At 32.3% G+C, this 20,230-nt stretch overlaps 1 protein-coding gene across 1 annotated transcript in view; it reads left to right on the forward strand.

Moving 5' to 3' along the window:
* The window catches only part of LOC148271680 (protein O-mannosyl-transferase TMTC1-like), an 82,319-nt gene extending 62,747 nt beyond the window's left edge, over positions 1–19,572 (forward strand). The window contains exons 6-13 of the mRNA XM_088241057.1: positions 1,898–2,019; positions 11,119–11,283; positions 16,084–16,197; positions 17,542–17,685; positions 17,773–17,972; positions 18,064–18,220; positions 18,327–18,477; positions 18,745–19,572. Coding sequence (XP_088097183.1) covers positions 1,898–2,019; positions 11,119–11,283; positions 16,084–16,197; positions 17,542–17,685; positions 17,773–17,972; positions 18,064–18,220; positions 18,327–18,477; positions 18,745–19,374 — 1,683 coding nt within the window. The 3' untranslated portion in view covers positions 19,375–19,572. The remainder of the gene's footprint in view (positions 1–1,897; positions 2,020–11,118; positions 11,284–16,083; positions 16,198–17,541; positions 17,686–17,772; positions 17,973–18,063; positions 18,221–18,326; positions 18,478–18,744) is intronic.
* The last annotated feature ends 658 nt before the right edge of the window (positions 19,573–20,230 follow it).

A 20,230-nucleotide genomic window follows, 5' to 3' on the forward strand; every position in this document is an offset into this window, starting at 1 on the left:
TCTGCACTAAGAATATTTGTTCGTAATTAATATTGTTACCTCCAATAAAAACTGTGTTATTTTTTGTAGAATTACATTGATGTATTCGCAATTGGGGCTTTTCGTTTTTTTATAGATCTGTTGGTCAAAAAAATACTAGAAAGCACATTTCATCGAAGCATCAAAATAATTTGATTTATTTTATCTATTAAGAATAAGTTCATTTTTTATCTAGTTTTCTTACTTATTTCATCTATGTCCGCAGACTAGGTGGAGCGGAGCATACGGTATTCACAAAATCTCTTCAAGTCTCTGTCTTCAGCCAACTCCCGTGTGCCCTTTCGACGAACAGTCAGCCGTAAACGTCCAAGGCTGCGAGCACTCGGTGCCTTGTAAAGTAGGCAAGCGTGGTTAAGGCTCTGAGGAGACATCCGTAATTTAAGGCTCGACCAGCCATATCGCCTCCGCTTGATGATAGTTATCACTGGAGGTTGCTGCGCCCGTTGTCTTATTTCAACATTCCTTACAAAATCAAATCATCGAACAGCCAGTATTCTTCCGAGGCACCTTTTCTCATAACTAAATAGTTTTATGTTTTGGTCCTCAGTGAGGTATCACGATTCGCATCCGCAAAGGAGAATAGATGCTAAGCAGGCATTGTCTATACAAAATACCGCCCATGTCCGCCTATGCGGCATTTGGTTTTTACCGAGTAAATATATGATCACCAAATAGAACTCATCATTTTGAATACAGTGCTTGCTGACCAAGCTGAACTCCCAGCTCTTTTTTAACGCCATTTTACGTTACACACACTCCTTCAGATTACTGACATTTTTAAAATAAATTATAACACACCAAAATGAACAGTATCTCCAATTTAAAGCTTTTTCTAAGTTTATGCCCGGTATTTTATTGATCGATTTTCTCATCCTTGTAATATTAGTTGTATTCCAATATTCAGGAAATTTAATTTATTTCTTTACCCTAAAACTATCTCCTCCAAAAGTATATTGTGTTTACCTTCATCAATTCTGTAAAAACTTTTAGAGTTTATGAATCATGAAACTAAATTACGTTTTTTGCGGTAGTAAAATTTTCTGTTGACATTTTTTACTTAAGTATTGATATCAATCCATTTAATGTTTATTTTTATTCACCAGCTTATTTTAGGTCTTAAGATCCAAAACCTTCCTAATCCAATACAATATTTTAAAACAAATTTCTTCAAAACTTAATAAATTCAATACCCTACCGAGACATGATCAACTTTCCAGTAAACTTTTGTGATAGTAATAAAAACTTGACTGCTACTACTACTACAACCATCACACTATTTCCCCGTTGGGGTAAGTAGAGAGGGTGGACTGCCACACCGACGTATATTCCTAGCTTTTTCCACATACTGGCGTACATACATACCATTCGGTTGTGTCTGCCTTTGAAATGACCAGACTTAAGATTTATCTAATTAAGAAATCTATCTGATCATGTCACATCTTTCTTGTTCATCCTCGTCCTACATTACCATTCATTCTCACAGCGCATATCTGTTTTACCATTATTTTGTCATCCATTCATTCTACGTGATCAAACCATCTTAACCTTATTAATAATACCTGTCTCAGATAAGCACTTTCATCTGATTTCATCATCTGTAACCCAATCATACGTTGATTTTCCATTCATTTGTTTAAGAAAACGCATTTCGATCGCATTCGACGATTGTTATTTTCATTGAAAAATTCCAGATGATTTGTAAAAATTATGAAATAATAACTATTTAAATCGTTCGTATATTCCTTCTTGTAGTTTTTAAATAAATCATTTATACTTTTTTATTTATCCCCATTTATTTCTAGATATTTCTAAATGAAAGGTTACCCTTTTTCCTGCTAAATAATTATTTTTATTTCAGCAACAACGCCATGTTCCAGTAGTCCTTGGGATGCTGCTGTTGATACTCCCCTTTCTACCTGCCGCCAATTTATTCGTCACTGTTGGATTCGTGGTAGCTGAACGAGTCCTTTACATTCCAAGGTAAATATAAAAGTATTTAAACGATTTTCAATACCTAAAAGAAGCTTCTGTATATATTCGTATAATTTAAGTATTGTGACAAAAATATTTAATATTCCGACAAAAGCACTTATGTTCAATGTTCAAATATATTGTAAACATTCACAACGCGATGAAATAAATTTCAAAAAATTATCCCAATGAGCATAAAGAAGGATGAGAGGTCCTGAGACCGACAACCATAGATCAGCCGATGCCTATTATTTAATAAAAACTCACACACATTGCTTAACCCATTTAACGCTTTACTTTTTGCTGTCACTGTATATTATTTTTTGTTTCAAACAATAATTTAATGTCGTCAGCTTTATACGTACAAAATATACCAGTTATTGTACCTCACTTCGAACAATAGTTCTAGTCAACAATATATCCAGAATTTAAAAAAGTTGTCTAGAAAATATTGTTATTAAAAGTGGACATTTATTTACCCATGTTCTTCATTTATTATTGTCACCGTATTTAAATGAATAAAGTAGCAATATATATTTATTTTTTTTCCCCACTTTATTTTGTATTTTTATATCTCACCAGTTTCGGCAACACATTGCCTTCTTCTGGCTCAATAAAAAACTAGCGTAATATATCATGTAAAAATGTACACAGTGATGATTCAGTGGGTGTGGCTAAAGAAGGATAGAGGGGGGCTATCTCCGGGTTTAGGAAGAAGGAATATATTTAAAATAGAACGATTGCTTACATTTATTTGATTATTCATAATATTTTAACTACTTTTTACTGCCTTTCCAATTTCTCATACTTCTAAATTGTTAAGTGCACTTCCTTTTTTGTTTATGTGTAAAATTTCGATACCATTTGCGAAGTTAAATGATTGATTATTTGCTAGGGATAAGTTCTTCAAACAACGGAAAATAACTATTTTTAATGCATTTCATGCATGCTCTTTGACTCTTGTTCGGAATGTTTTTCCAATTTAAAATGAATTGCAGTCATGAAAAGTTACCTTGTAAATGCCTGATTTATCTTATTTATCAGTTTTTTGTTTTGTATTATTTAGTATATTTTTTTTAAGTCTCACCTACTCAAACCTAACTGTGCACATTTTATACATTTATTATGTTAGTTTGTATTAAACCCCGAAGAAGGCAATGTGTTTCCGAAACTAGTTTGTTATTAAATTTTAAAAAAACAGGTGGTCTATTAAAAATAAAATATTTTTTTAATCTATTGATTGTATAATGATGTTCCCCAAAACTAGTGCTTAAAAAATCAAAACTACAAATTAAGTATCTACACAAACCAAAATAAATATTATTTACATTACATGGCTAAAAGCTAAAACCCACGATAAGAAAAAAAACCTTTTTGTCGCTGTTCAAAAAGCGAGTATCTTTTATTACCCTTTGAAAGTGTTTCCTTTGTTTCTAGAAACCAGATCTTTTAATGACGTTAAAAATATTCTTTTGTTGAATAATTACCCGAGAATTATAAAAGTGTCTACTGAAATATTCAGCAACCATTAAAATTAATTCATCCTTGTCTGAAAGATATTTGCATTTCGCAACATTCGCGATTAGCATTTATTTATACTTTTATGAGTATTTATATGTTCTCGTTAAGGCAATAATTACTTTATTAATTTATCATAAACTCTTAATACAGTACACCTCGTGCCGATCCTTACAATCACAAGATCCTCGACACAGAGAAAACCGAAAAAAATTCAAACTTTTGGTCAAAGAGACTTTGATTATTACGCAATTAAAATCTGTTACCTACTTCCACTGTACATTATAAATAACGAGAAAATGTTCAACTGGGCTATAAAAAATGGATGGTGGAGAAGGATAGCAGTAAAATGGATTGTGTCATTCGGCCAAACCAATCTTGAAATCTCTACTTGTCTGTAAACTTCAGAAAATGGAGTATAGTTTATTTTTTTAAATGAAAAGTACGTTGTGAGGTGTTCTTGGCACAGGTGATCCCATTGAATCGAACCAGGAACCTTCCGTGCGTGAGTCAAGCGTCTTAACCAGTATACCAAGGAGGCCAACATTATAATATAATATCAGAAAATCATGCAAAGGGTATTGTTTTATTTTAACGATTATAAGAAAATTTTAATTATTTTAACGTTACGTGATATTGTTTATTTTCGGATATTGAAATTTCAAATCTTGTATAAATATTACGTCCATCCGACGTATTCCTTTTTTTCAATCCCAACGTTATTACATGGCTATTATTTGTAGCATAAGTTTAGCATTTTTATTGTCCCTTTGTATAAGAAGAAAATGAAATATTTTCTATAAAAGATACATTGTCATTTCACGAGTTGGCAAGATGAAAAGGTTTGTGCTTTTGGAGCCATAATAATATGCCTCCATACTGGAAGCGAGTCCTTTCAAGTTGCTTTCTGGGCCCGTGCAATATTAAACTGGAATAAGGAACCTGATACGGCACTGGTTCGCTTCCATCAAATGTTTCGTATACTTTTCAGAGTGGCTTATGTTGGTTTATTCATAAAATATATTTTTATTCAGCCACTTAAGATATTTGAAGCTTTAAAATCCTTATTATTAGAGTTATTAATATCAAACACAAAGTCTTATCAACATAACAAAAACCCTTTTAATATATTTTTAATACTGCGTAATAAATTTACTGTTTATTTTAGATTTACGGATATATTTTTTTACTGTCATTAATTTATAGTTAAACTCTTTATTAATTAAACTTTTTTTTTGTTGTTTTATTTTGAAAACATATTTTCCATATTATACGTGCACGTTCGCCTGCCATTTTTGAGATCCTGAGTTCGATTCCTGGCAGGGTAGACGCGAAAAGTGATTTTAATCGCAATATTCAATTGTTCCAGGTCAAGCACCTAACGCGTTAGACTGATCAGTCTGATCACCTTTCCTTCTTGTATCAGATGATCGAAATACACTACATTTGGTTTACCAATGCTGAGTGCACAGGAGTGTGCAACTGTGCATAAATGGAATGATGATGATGAAAATTGGTTATGAAACGAGTTTCGCATAAAATACATCTACCGTCGCTAGCTCTGACTGTTCTCCAACAAAATATTTACTTACATAAAACGTGTCGCAAAAAATGACGATTCTAATTACCTACCATACTCAGAGCTCCTTATGGCACTACTGGTTTTTATTTCCGGTTTACTAGAAGTTCCAATTTACCCATCAGCAGAACTCACCGAAGAGCACTTCTGACGACGCACGCGGAGTAATTTCAAAATTAGAAAACTTTAAAAAATGATAGCGCTGATAATACGAATCATAAATATGTATTTATTTTTTTAATTGGCTTAGTTTGATAGTCTATTAACAAATATATAAAATCCACTGAGCTTCCTCATATTTCGATTGCTGTAACTTGAAAACAAATTTTCAGTATTATGAAAAAATATCTTTCAGAATAAGATCATTTTTAAACGTAAAATAAATCAAAAATCTTTAAACAAATAATAATTTTATTTTTTTTTTCATTTTTAAGATAATAATCAAAACATATTATGTATAAGGCACGTATTTGCAAACGTTATTTGATTTGGTTGTTTATCTTAAAATGTAAAACATGCCAGTGATATGCTCTATAATATAAAACATACCGTTTACGGAATTTGACATTACCATTATTGTAATGCTTCTAGAAATTATATTTAAGCTTCAGGATGAATTCAAATCATCTCATAAATAAATTCATGATCATGCCTCCACCCTAAGTAAACAGCCACTAAGAAAATAATAAAAGAATAAATTATGTTCTCCGGTGGGACGATTGAATTTTTAGTGCTCATTTAGTTGATTTCGTGAAATTTCGTTTATTTCAAATCCTTTTTGATATTTCCTTACGGCTATAAAGGCATTTGAGTCCTTTAAAATATCTTCATTCGAAAATCTGTTATTTGATAAATACAGTGATAAATATTTGAAAATTGGCACTCCAATGGATCTTTTTTGTGATCAGTTTTACGCTTCATGCACCAATCGAGGAACTATGAAACATTGCAGTGTAGAACCTTTAAAATCAATATTTCACGTCCACCCTGCCAGGAGTCGAACTGGGGACCTCAAGCATGGTACTCCAACCACTATACTTCGAGGCGGTCTTATCTCCATTTGATTTCCTTTTTCAGGTTTTTGCCATCGAGTCGATTTCACACTTAGAACTTTAATTACCCCCAATAAACTTTTTAAACAGTCATTTTAATAATTTTGATCAATAATTTAAGGACAAATTTATTTTATCGAAAACCACAAAGTTAATTAATATGGTATTTTTATGTTATTATATAATATAAAAATAAACAGGGGCAAAACCAAAGTAATGGCTGTGGCCCGTAATGAGCAACGAATGAATATAGCAATGTCAGGAGCAACTCTGAAAAACGCAAAAGAGTTTGTGTACCTTGGAAGCAGGATCACCTGGGATGGGAGAACAAAAAGAGAAGTCGACTGCCGCATACACCGGGCGAGGCTTGCGTTTAACAAAAAATCGAAGATTTTTTAGTCAAATAATATCAATCTAAAACTCCGCAAGCAACTTGCCAAGACATATGTATGGAGCATATTGATGTACGTTTGTGAGACATGGTGCCTTACCGAAAGAGATAAAAAAAGACTAGAAGCCTTCGAGATGTGGTGCTATAGAAAAATATTAGGAATTTGCTGGAGAGACCACATCACTAATGACGAGGTTCTCAACAGAATCAAAGAAGGTAGGCACCTAATCAAAACCATCTCAAAGAGGCGAGCCCGATAGATCGGCCACATTATGCGCCATGGGGGTCTCCTGCACGACATCATAGAGGGAATGGCTGAGGGGACAAATTATAGAGGGCGCCCCCGACGGGAATATTTTTATTTTATTTTATTGAAATAAACGGCACTTAGTGCCTTTTACATATTAGTTACAAATACAATTAAATATACATACATGAAAGCATAATTATAAGTAATACAGAGCATTTAAAACAATATTATTAATTTAGAAAGTCTAAGAAATATGAACTATATGAAAGAATAAAATATTACCAGTTATAGAATTATCGATAAAAAAAGATAATTTGGTATTAGAAATACTTTAAACCAGCTAAAAAAATAACTAAGAAGTCAATTTTGAATAACATTATATATATACATATATATATATATGTATTATTATTGAAAACTAATATTTAGGTAAATAGTATATGTTTATGTATAAAAATATATAATGATGTAAAAAAAAATGATAAAGAGAAATATTTTTTACTTATAAATTAATTAAGAAAAGAAACGAAAAAAGAAAAAAAAAACACTAATAAAGAAGTTTAAAACAAATTTTTGACAAAAGTAACAAATAGTTACCTAGAATTATTACCAATAAAATAAAGAAGAAGAGCCGTTCTATATGTAATAAATTTCATGTGAAATGAGTCACCAATGTCCTGGTACTTATTGCCTAAAGAGTGAAGTCTATTGATGACTGCATTATTACCATATGATGTCGAAGTATTGTTGCCACAGTATTGGTAGGTTTGCCGAGTTGTCCTTTTTGGTACATTAAAACTAATTAGTGATAAAAGTGCAGGGGTGTCAAACATGGAATGGATTATTTTATATAAATTTAATAAATCAGTTATAACTCTCCTGTCACTTAGTCTTAATAATTTCAAAATAAACAGTAACAAATCATAATTTAAAAATTCAATACCAACACCTAATTTAAAATTTATAAATCGTAAAAACTTATTTTGGACCTTTTCAATACAATATTAGTGCCTAGAATAATGAGGAGCCCAGATTGTAGAGTTGTACTCCAAAATGCTTCTTACAAGTGACGTGTACATTATTTTTAGTGCACCAATATCTTTGAAATATTTAGTGGTTCTGATAATGAAACCCAACATTCTTAGAGATCTATTACTAATGCTATTAATGTGACCAATAAATGATAATTTGGTATCGAAAATAACACCTAAATCACGTATTTCGGAAACAGATACAAGTTCAGAATTGCCAATAGAATAATTAAACATTATTGGAATCTTAGTCCTGTGAAATCTCATGATTTGGCATTTCTTTACATTTAGTTGGAGTTTATTTGTTGAGCACCACGAAAATAGTTTATTTAAGTTATGTTGGATAGTAATACAATCATCAATAGTGTTAATTACTCTAAAAAATTTCATGTCGTCAGCAAACAACAAAACTTCGACACCATTAAATATGTCAACAATATCGTTGATAAAAATGTTAAAAAGTATCGGACCCAAATGGGATCCTTGCGGGACTCCACTAGTCGCCTCAATGGTACTGGATGTGGTGTCACAAATTTTTACTGCCAATGATCTACCAGTTAGGTAACTCTGAAACCATTTTAAAATCGATCCACAGAAACCCAACTTGGATAACTTATCGATCATGATTCTATGGTTCACCTTATCAAACGCTTTAGAGAAATCTGTATACACTGAATCCACTTGTTTACGTAAATTAAAAGAGTTCATAATAACATTTTCATATATTATAAGATTAGTCAGTGTTGATTTTGAAGGCATAAAACCGTGTTGATTTGGAATTATTATTTGATTGACAATTGAAGACATTTTTTGCAAAATTATTTTTTCGAAGAGCTTTGGTATTGCAGATTGTATACAAATCGGTCTATAATTTGTGACATCACATTTATCCCCACTTTTATGTATAGGTGTTAAGAAAGCAGACTTCCAATACTGGGGAAAATGTCCCTCACATAGAGACTTATTGTAGATTATATACAAGGGATATGCAAGGAAGTCAACACACTTTTTTAACAGTATTGTAGGTATTTTGTCAGGACCATAACTACACTTAGAAACTAGTTTTTGAATACTGTTTCTTATGTCAATCATCTCGATTTGAATATGAGATAATTGTATATTTATATTACTGCTTAAGTTGGTTACATAGTTAGTATTGTTGGTATTATTATTAGTTGTATCATCATAGACACTCTTGAAAAAGTCACTAAATAGATTAACTATATCTGGAGCAAGAAGGAATATTTGGAGCAAGTGTGCGAAGATTTAAACTGCGCCTCATATGTCGAGCTGAAGAGGGCTGCAAAAAATAGAGACCAATGGAGGACGAGATGCAGGACTTTGCTGCAAACCAATCCCCAGGATTGAGACTGCGAAGAAGAAGATGTATTCAAAAATCTTTCTATCCTGCTGACATGAGTAGATACATCGCTGTCAGTCTTTGTGATTTACATTTCCTGACGCTATAATTCATGTCTGGCCTGTATTACCAATAATTGACGGGCTGAGGAAGGTGTTGGTCACATTTCCACTGTGTTTTGGTCGGGGGAGTCGGAGAAATTGTTGTTCGATATAGAAGGACGTGAGTTGATTTCTAGTTAAAACTACTATAAAACTATAATCATTAAAATGATGGTGACTTAGGATTTAGGTATTAGTGATATATTTATTATTAAATCTAGAAGTAGAGCACACATAAGCATATTCTTATGTGTGCTCTTTAAATAATAATAAGAATAATAATATAAACATAAACCTAATTTATAAATAGTTCAACACGTGTGTCTTAACTTTAAGTTTGAATTTTGATATGATATGAATGAACCATTTATCTAATTTATTCCTGTACAATTTTATTCAAATTTATAACGGTTTATCCAATTTATTGATTTAATTTTCTTTCGAATATTAATTTAAAAAAATGATTTTTGAAGGTGATGATATTTATGATAAAAATTACGAATTTTAAAAATATATATTTACTATTAAGATCTAAGGAACAGGAAAACTATCCCTAGATAGGGAGTTTTTATGACTAACCGGCAAAAAAACAACAAATATTTTTACCACTCATTAACAACAACAAAAACTAGCCATCACGCTGTTTCGCCGTAAGGGTAGGCAGAGAGAATAGAACGCCACATCACTCTATATTTGCATACAGATCTCGCTTCCTCTACATTCATACATCTTCTCATACACGCGCGCCGATTTTTCCGACTTTTAACATATCCATCTTCAAGTATTTGTTAGATTTGATCGTGCAATGTCTTTCTCGGTCTTCATCTATTCCTGCATCCATCAACATTCGCATTGTAAATATTTTTAACCATTTTTTTCTGTCCATTCGCTCTACATGTCCAAACGCAGAGCTCCTTTCTTGATTTTGTCGATAATGCTTACCTCCGCCTTGCAAAATGTACGGATCTCAACAGTTGTGTATCTATCGTACATAGTTTTACCACACATCCCCCTGAGAGATCGCATTTCGACAGCATTCATCCTACTTTCATCTCGGTTTTTCCAAGTCCATACTTCGTTCCCATACATCAGGCTCGGAACCAGGACTCCATTTTGAACTGCTAATGTTGCCTCTTGCGACAAACATTTATTTGCCAAGGTTGATTTAAGTGCACCGCTAACTCTGTTCCCGGCACTCACCTTCCTTTTAATATATGCGGCGGCCTCCGTGGTGTAGTGGTCAAGACGCTTGACTCACGCACGGAAGGTTCCGGGTTCGATTCCCGGTGAGAACACAAAAATTAAAAATGTGATTTTTCATAAGCCTGGTTGTTCTGTAATGTAATTCACCACTGTAATTGGGCCTCCTGGCCTGTTGTGGTGCAAAAAAAAAGAAAATGAAATGAAACAAACAATATATTTCTCAGTCATTCCAACCCTAGTAAACATACTTCTCAGATACACAAATGCCTCTACTTGTTTTAGTATTAACCCCATTCGCAGTGATTCACATTTAGTCATATTTTCATTTCTTTTAAAAACCACTACATTCAATTTATCGACATTCATGAACAAATCGCTTCCCTCGCATATATCGTAGACTTTTGCTACCGAGAATTATTGCAGTTCCTCTTTGTTGTTAGCAAGAAGCACGGCATCATTTCTCATTAAACCTGCTGTAAATATAACTAAATATGAATTGCTGTAGTAAATACCTAAATATCTAACTATAAATAAATACTTAGCAAAAATCAGTAATGTTAAAAAACATGGAAGTATTTGTTCTGTTCATAGTAAAGGTGTTTTATTATGTTGTAATTTCGCAGTGTCGGCGGAGTGTTAGTTGTGACCGCGGGCGCACGAGCGATATGGAAGCGCGGCCGAGTGGCGCGACTTGTGGTGTGGTCGGCGCTGCTTGTGCTGCTCTACAGCGGGGCCGCCCGCACGTGGCAACGAAACAGGGACTGGAGTTCCAGAGAAACCCTTCTCAGGTAAACAAATCATTCCAATAACAAACAAATACACCGCAAGACAAATAAATTTACGAGTTCTCAAAAAAAACTAAAATTGACATATAATGAATTATTCTTGATATTTAATTAGTTTTTTTTATATTGTTTGACATATGTGATGACTACTCGTTATTTCAAGGTTAAAATAAAAAATCTTACTCATGAATTGTACTTAGAAATTGCCATTATATATCAGGTATCAGATTACCCGAACCTTAGAGACCCATAACGGTTCATTTATGGTCGAGTGTTTGTGATGGAATAATAAAAGACATGTTATTTTTTAATTCATATTTAAGAAGTAGGTTCTTATCGCTTTATTTTAAATTAAAGTATTTTACATTTAAACATATTTATAACATTTAAAAATATTTAGTACTTAGTGAATTCACCTTTATTTTTTATAACATGTAAAATTCTATTATTTAGAGAAGCGTAAAGCGAATCTAAAATTTCTGATGTTATTTCTTCTTCCCAAACTTGAATTAAGTTTTTTTTTAATTCCTCAATGTTTTTTGATTTTTTTTTCCCGACTTTTTTTTTCATAATCGCCCATAAATTTTCTATTGGGTTCAAATCAGGGCTATTCCCGGGCCACGTCAACGATTTTAAGCCAATTTTCTCCTTGAATTCATTGATCTATAAAAAAACAATAAATTATTTATCATGTGGTCACAAAATGCATTTAAAAATATATATATTTGTACTCACAGTGCGGGCTCTATGGCACGGCGCAGAATCGTCCTGAAAAATTGGGTCCGCGGTATACTGCGTAATGTCCTCGATTGTTGGAATAATATGTTTTTTTAACACTTTTTTGTACTGAATGGCATTCATCGTACCCTGTACAAAATTTAGAGGTCCTAAACCGTATGCTGTCATGCACCCCCAAATCATCACGTAGGGTGAATGTTTAACGGTTCGAGTGACGCACGACGGATGATATCTTTCCCCACGTTTTCGTCGAACTATCTTTCTGCCGTCTGGACCAAAAAGGTTGAATTTTGATTCATCAGAGAAAACAACATTTTGCCAATCCTCCAAGGTCCAATTCTGGTGCTCTTTCGCCCAATCCAGTCTAGCCTTCTTCATTTTGTCCGTGAGTAATGGTTTCTTTGCGGGACTCCGTGCTTGGAAACCATGCTCCAACAGCCGCCTGGACACTGTTTTTACTGAAAATGTTGATGTGCTGGTAGACTGCACCTCTGCGTGTATTTCAGGTGCCGTTAAAAATCGATCGCGCATAACAATTTTTTTTATTAAGCGATCATCTCGGGCAGATGTCACGCGCCCCCGTCCGCTTCCTTTTTTCCGTTCTATGGATCCAGTTTCTTGGATTTTTTTAAATAAAAACCTCACTGCACCTTCTGAATACCCAACTCAACGAGATATTTCACAATTAGATATGTTTTCTTGCGACAATGTGATTATTTTGGATTTTATCGCAATCGACATTTGCTTTGCACTTTCCATGATTGTTGTGTTATGTTCACTCAAACGCGGGTAAAACAAGACTGTTGAGACATTTTAAAATGTAAATATTGTAGAAAGGTGACACATAGTGTCCTTAATTTATTAAACAAAAGAAAGAGGTATCGATAAAGGATTTCTTAGAAAAAGGGTTCAGTAAAGTCAAGGGACGCGGTAGCAGGTAAACTCGTAATTTTTTTTGTCTTGCGGTGTATATAGATACCTCATTTTTCTAAGGTTGCCAGCAATTAATTCGATGTAATTAATCAAATGTGTGACATTGCCCGTATAGCAACGGAAATTTATCCAAGTATTTTACATCTCCGATTTCAGATACCACCATAATTTAATTGTTTTGAAAACGGAAATACTTTATTTGATTTCAAAATAATTTTACTTCCAATGTATTTCATAAATGTATGTAAAAATGTTTTATTGTAAATGCGCGTTTTTGAAGTATTACTGGAAAACAGATAAACTGAATAAATAGTTATATAAATAGAAATAGTTTGTTACTCGCATATGCGAGTAACAAACAATTTCAATTCAATGTAATATTACTTACAATATAAGATTACCAAAAAGCATTTGATTCAGTTGAAAAATGGGCGGCGCGATGCAGAGGCCTGGGTGAAGATCTTTGCGACATCCCATCGGTGATAGGTAATAAAGAACTCACACGAGAGGTAGTATCATACATGATAAATATAGCGCAGGAAATTGGTAAAATAAACCAAAGTAGGGAACAAAATGCCGAACACTCCTCTAGTGGAACGGAAGGCCTGTTGACTACTGCCAACAGGCCGGCTTCTCCTGAAGAGTTTTAAGTGGTTTCCTCTCCACGTGAGCAAATGCTGAAAAGTTCCTGATTAGCCCACATTAATATATCCCTCCTGATCCCAATAGTTTAGATAAATTTTAAGATATTTAATAGCAGAAAAATCCACTTTTTGAAATATAAACCTTGTATATTATAAGCAAGGTAAATAATAAAGCAACTCCCATATAAAAAATAAAAAAAAGGTGAAAAATGGGCAATAATCGAGGCACTTCAAAATGCAAGAATAGACTCTAGATATATACAACTAATATGAAAATATATGAAAATGCAACAATGACTGTTAAATTTGATGACGACACTAAGACTGAAAAAATAAAAATACAACAAGGTGTGCGACAAGGTGACACAATTTCACGAAAGCTATTTACGTTAGCCCTAGAAGATATATTTAAAACCCTCAACTGGGATAACAAGGGGCTGAAGATAGATGGCACATATCTGAGTCACTAAGGTGATAATTTAAGGATTTGCTGATGACATAATAGTTATAAGTGAAAGCATCGATGAATTGAGTCTAATGATTAATGAATTACATGGGGCTTCTAGTAAAATTGGTCTGAATATGAACATTTCAAAAACAAAAAATATAAGTCCAGAAAACAAAATCATCACTCTTAACAATAAAAACCCTGAAATGGTAGATGAATATATATATATCTTGGACATAAGATAAAACTGGGAAAAACAAAGAAAACCAAACAAAGGAACTGCCGAGACGAATGGGAATGAGTTGGGCAGCTTTTGAAAAACTAAGGCACATACCTGAAAAAAAAAAAGATTTGTCTAAAAAGAAAAACTTACGAATCATGTATACTGCCAGTGACTACATATGCATTAAAGACCATGGCCCTCACACAAAGAAATGTAGAAAAGCTCAAATGCATACAGCGATCCATGGAAAGATTCATGCTTGGTAAAGGCCTAAGAGATAAAATAAGAAATTAAGGACTGAAGTGGCAATGGACAGGATACGTTGCGAGACAAGCCTCTCCAAGATGGACCCCTAAAATTTTAAGATGGAGACCTTGGGAGAATAAGCGAGGCGTCGGAAGACCTCAAAAAAGATGGTCTGACGACAAAGCGGCTGTAGGGGGTAAAAATTGTATGCAAGTAGCAACCGACCGCGAAAAATGGAAGAATATGAAAGACGCCAGCAGTGGAGGACAGATGGCTGAAGAAGAAGAAGACAATTTACATGAAAGTTGCTACTATGCAATTCTTTATTTATTTAGTTTTACTATATAGACTACCACAAACTAATATTTACCCAATTGTTTATTTTTATCTATACCTAACATATATTAAACTTCTAAATTAGGGACTACAGTAAATGTGGTACTTCTTAAATATTATTTTCATTCTTTATTATTTTTGTTCCTTTTATAAATATATTTTAACGATTGAGACAGTCACCGCAGATGTGACGTAAGCCGTAACCCACAAACATATTGTGGAACTAAGATAATTGTATTAAAATTTTAGCAAGGTATCTATGTACAATGTACATAGGGTGTTTGAACTTTGAACTGGTAATAGTGTCAAGAGTGCCATATATTAATAAATGGGAAAAGGTGGGTTCAACCACTTCCAGTTTATAAAACGTATGGTTATGGACCCTTTCTCTAATATTTAGGTCCATGTATAGCTTTTTTCTCTCTGTCCAAGCAGATTAAAAATACAGTTCTGTTTATGAAATAGAACCAGAATCCTAGACAAGTGTTTTTGACTCGATGACTACTCTCTGGTAAAAATCCAAAATAAGGAAATTGAGTGGAGATAAGTCTGCCTCATAGTCATAGTGTAGTGGTTGGCGCATTTCGCCTATTATGCTTGAGGCCTCAGGGCCCCGAATACAATGGGAAGTTAACATTTATCTTCAATTTTAAAAACAAAATAAAATTAAGTTTTCTCTATGAAAAGCAGAATATGAATACAATGTTTTCTTCTAAACATGTTCAATTTTAGGTTACCTACGAAGATACTTGAAATATTAATTCAAATATACTCATTTTCATACACAAATATCGGTTTTTCTTTGTAGACAGTCAAAGATAACTCTGTTAACTTCCCATTTTTATCAGGGCCCTAGTTCCATTACTGAGAAAGTCGATGTGAAATATTGTTTAGAACCACCGTTCTCACTGTAATGTTTCATGTTCTTGACCTAAAGTATAAGGTTGATCACTCTGCCTTCGTGTAATAGATGATCAATATATGCTGTATTTAGTATACTATTGCAGTACCCTATGCACCATCAGGTGTGGACAGGGGTATGATGATGAAACCTTTTTGTGGGTTTTAGAAACAAATTGGGATAGAGCAGAAAAAAACCACTAATCTGGAATCCGTGACCATTGAACCAGCAACCAGATTTGCGACAAATAAATCATTATAAATCAATCCTCAAGAACGCATAAAACTTTATTTGATTTAATATGTGAGTATGTAATACTAATTTCTATTTTTAGATCTGGTATGGCAGCACTTCCCCATAATGCTAAAATGCACTACAATTTTGCCAACTTTCTTCGGGACTCCAACCAACCTGAAGTTGCAGTAACGCACTACAATGAAGCCCTAAGGTGATAAAACAAGTTTATTATAGTTTACTTATTAAATTTTTAATTTATTGGCTTTAATGGAACAAAGGAGCGAACCCCAAATTTTAACCAATGTATTTTATTTGTATGTTTATTCACTTTGAGATAGTTTTTTTTAAAACAAATATCATCGTTAAATTCTATCAGAAATAACCCTACAGTTTTAAATAAAGTCCTCAGTTAAAAAATTCAACTATGGTTAAATTTTTCTATTTAGTCCATATTTATAGACAACTTTAAATTTTATTATAATTTAAAATGTTTCCATGCACAAAAACCATTAGTACACAAAAAAGATTAATACTTGCCTTGTTTTACTTTTATTAGATTTATTAGTGTTTATTTTATTAGATTTATTGCAATTGATGAAAAATAAGTAGTGCCTTTTTTTCATTGTTTGAATATTTCTGTGTATTGTGTATTATTTTTCATTGTTTGTTTCACAATCACCCATTATTTTATAGTAGTACCTAATAAGCGAAGAAAACGATTTACTAATAAATGTTGATAAAACAAATGTGATGGTTTTTGAAAGGGATGAAAGTATAACTAAATGTGAGATCAGTGTGAATATACTGAATCAGGTAGAAGAATTTGTTTATCTAGGAAAAAAGATAATTACTCTTCACCCTGTTCCTTTAAAAAACATTTAAAGGAACAGAGTGAACAGTGCACTTTAATCTACCTTAGCAAACAAATATTTGTCGCAAGAGGCAAAACTAGCGGTTCATAATCGAGTTCGGGTGCCGACCATTATGTATGAGAGTAAAGTATGGAATTGGAAAAACAAAGATGAAAGTAGGTAGAGTGCTGTTTAAATGCGATCTCTCAGGCAAATGTGTGGTAGAACAATGTATGAAAGGTGTACAAATATCGAGACACATGCATTATGTAAGGCTTAGACTAGCATTATAAAAAAAAACAAGAAAAGAGTGCTGTGTTGATTTGCACATGTATAACTAATGGACAGCGAAAGAACGGCTAAAAAGATTTACAATGCAAATGTTGATAGATGTAGAAAACTGCCTACCCCTACGGAGAAATGGCTTGATGGTTTATTTGTGTACCTAACATTTTATGTATTTGATGTATTAACATATTTGAAATACAGAAAAACATATTTAATTCATAAAAATAATATACCTGTATTTAAATATGCATATAAAAATGTATTAATTCATCATTCTTATTATTCATCGTCAGAGTTTTGTGGTAACATAAAACAATCTAGATACTTGTTACTAAGTATTCAAATTAATTGTACATTTTATCCTAATATTTCAACATGCCAATAACATATTCATGTACTCGTATATTTTTTTTTAGGCTCTGGCCAAGTTATGCGAGTGCCCACAATAACCTTGGGACATTGATAGTTGAAACTTCTAAGGCTGAGGGGCATTTTTTAGCAGCCATTAAGTATTCAAGAGACCATGTTAATGCTCACTACAACCTAGGAAAACTCTACAGGTAAAATAAAATGTATTATGTTTAATGTTTAAACAAGTTTCAGCAAGAATCAATTTACTATGCATAAATGTTTGGTTTTTATTTTAGAAGTGACAATCGAACAGAAGAATCCCTTCACATGCTAGAACGATGCGTAAAATTGGACCCAAAATTTGTACTGGCTTATTTGGAATTAGTCAATCTGAAGTCAGAAGTTCTAAAAGGTCCATTATTGAAGCAAGTTATTTCCCTGGAACCAAATAAATGGGAGCATTATGTCAGATTTGCCCAGTGGCTGGAAAACAATGGTAAATATTAACCAATAAGAAGTTCTTAGTTTAAAATATTACAATTGTTTGCAATGTAAATAGTGATGTTTTTTTCCATTTTTGTTTGCAGCGTTTCGTATGGGATCATTAAAAATGTATTTAATAGCATTGGGCATCAGTGAAAAGAAGACAACTCATGATAAAGGAGACATTATTTCTTTGAGGGGCGCCTGTCTCTTATTAAGATCCTTTGGACAAAGATCAAGAATTCTTCAACTTATAACAAGGTATCGCTTTATGTCATGTTCTATTATATACATTTCAAATATCAAGCAATGTTTTTATTTTAATTTTGAATACTTACCAACTATAATATTTTATTTTTCTTTTAAGATGGCATGTCGGTAAAAGATGGGGTGGAGCAATCCACTATGCTAGAGATGTTTATCTTCATCAATGGAAACTTCGACAAGAACTTAGCAGTCGTGCTAATTTTTATTCACCGCAGCAGCCATTATCACAAGAAGACTCTCAGTCGAACTTGGTAAAATCTTTTATATTTTATCTTTTAATATACAAGATAGCTTGAAAAATATTTTTATTCTAAATAATTTAATTTTTATGTATTTTTGATCAAATTATCAAAATAATATAAACAATAAAAATCTTCATTTGAAAAGTAATGTGTAGTGCCATCTATGCTTTTTACTTATTCTTTTTAGTCTCATGTTTGATTCATAGATGGCAGTAAATGTATATTTTTACCAAGGCAATTTTAAAATGTTTTAATTTAATGTTTTTATTTTTACAGCGAGGGAGAACCTGCTTGGATCACTCAATCCTTGATCAATCTTCTGTTCCAAGGAATATAAACGAGTATATTGTTAAGCCTCATATTCATAATGATGGGACACATAAACACCTTAACACATTTCAAACACAAAAATCAATAAACAATAAAGACCCTGTACACTTAGGTACTTTACCTCCACTTGCAAATTTTAATGCGGAAGCAGAAAGAGAAGAAGTATCGATTAATGAGAAAATAAATCATAACGGCTTTATTAATGTGACTGAGCGTAGAAGAAACATAAGCGCAACACTTACGCAAAACTGCAATAAATCAAGTTATCAAAGAGACACAGAATCTCATGGGTATGAGGAGAAATATATAATAAATACAGTCAACCTAAACAGTTCTGTTACAATGGATACCCATGAATCTCTACTTAGATGTAACAAATCAGATCTCCACCGTATCAACTTAAAACGAGGGAGATGCTTTTACGCTATCCGTCTCGGCAACATGCTGAAGTTGTGTAGAAAAATAAAATGTCGGTCCAATTCAAAAAGGTCAAAACATTTGAAAAATGGTGACTATAACACCAATGGTGACCCAGTAACACCTTGGTTAATTCAACATTTTGTCGATGCTTTGTAGGGTCTGCTTCAAATTTGTATAAGCACATTCCAGAAGTATTCATAATATTCTTTTTTGATAGACTAATTTGCATCACTGTATGCTATCTTATCATAAATGTAAATTTTGAATAGTACTAAAATTCAAAACAATAATTGAGAAGAGAATATATATTTTTCTGCTGTTAAGCTAAGCTAACTAATAAAAAACAGTTGATTCGTAGGTTCCTAGATATAAAAATAATAATATTCTTAGAGATTTCTGTTAAAACATTGTAAATAAATGTAATTATAATGTGTATATAAAATAATAAAGACTATGGTATTGATGTAAACCATAAGGTTTGTGAATATAGTACCTACACTATGTAAGTATGATTTTTTGAGATGTCAGTGTGTATTTGAATAATATGTACAATATATTTTATTACATACATTCTAGGCATAAGATTGATAGTGTAATAATTTTATTTTACACAGTTAACATATTTTCCTATTTGTAACATTGTGTTTCACGGCAGTTTTAAGTTTATCAATTATATATGATCACATATTTTATTAATGTAAAATGTCAAATTGGAAATTGTTTTTTTAATTACCAAAAGTTATTGATTTAGTAATTAAGTAACTCACCCTCATTATAACACTGATTTTTAATTTGTATTAAAAATCCAAGAAATAATATGGGTGCACATTCTTAACATTATTTGTTATTTTATGACAAATAATAAAATCCTATTTTCCAAGCTTAAAAGTATTGTGTATGTAGTGGTTAATTATTAATATGTGATAATAAAGCCAAATAATTATTGTATATTTAGCGATAATAAACATACCTAACAATAATAATATTTCATTTACCACAACGAATCAAGAAT

This window comes from Micrasema longulum, unplaced genomic scaffold (assembly GCF_059751315.1).
Source record: "Micrasema longulum isolate JH-2025_06_02 unplaced genomic scaffold, ASM5975131v1 h1tg002732l, whole genome shotgun sequence".
Taxonomy (NCBI): Eukaryota; Metazoa; Arthropoda; class Insecta; order Trichoptera; family Brachycentridae; genus Micrasema; species Micrasema longulum.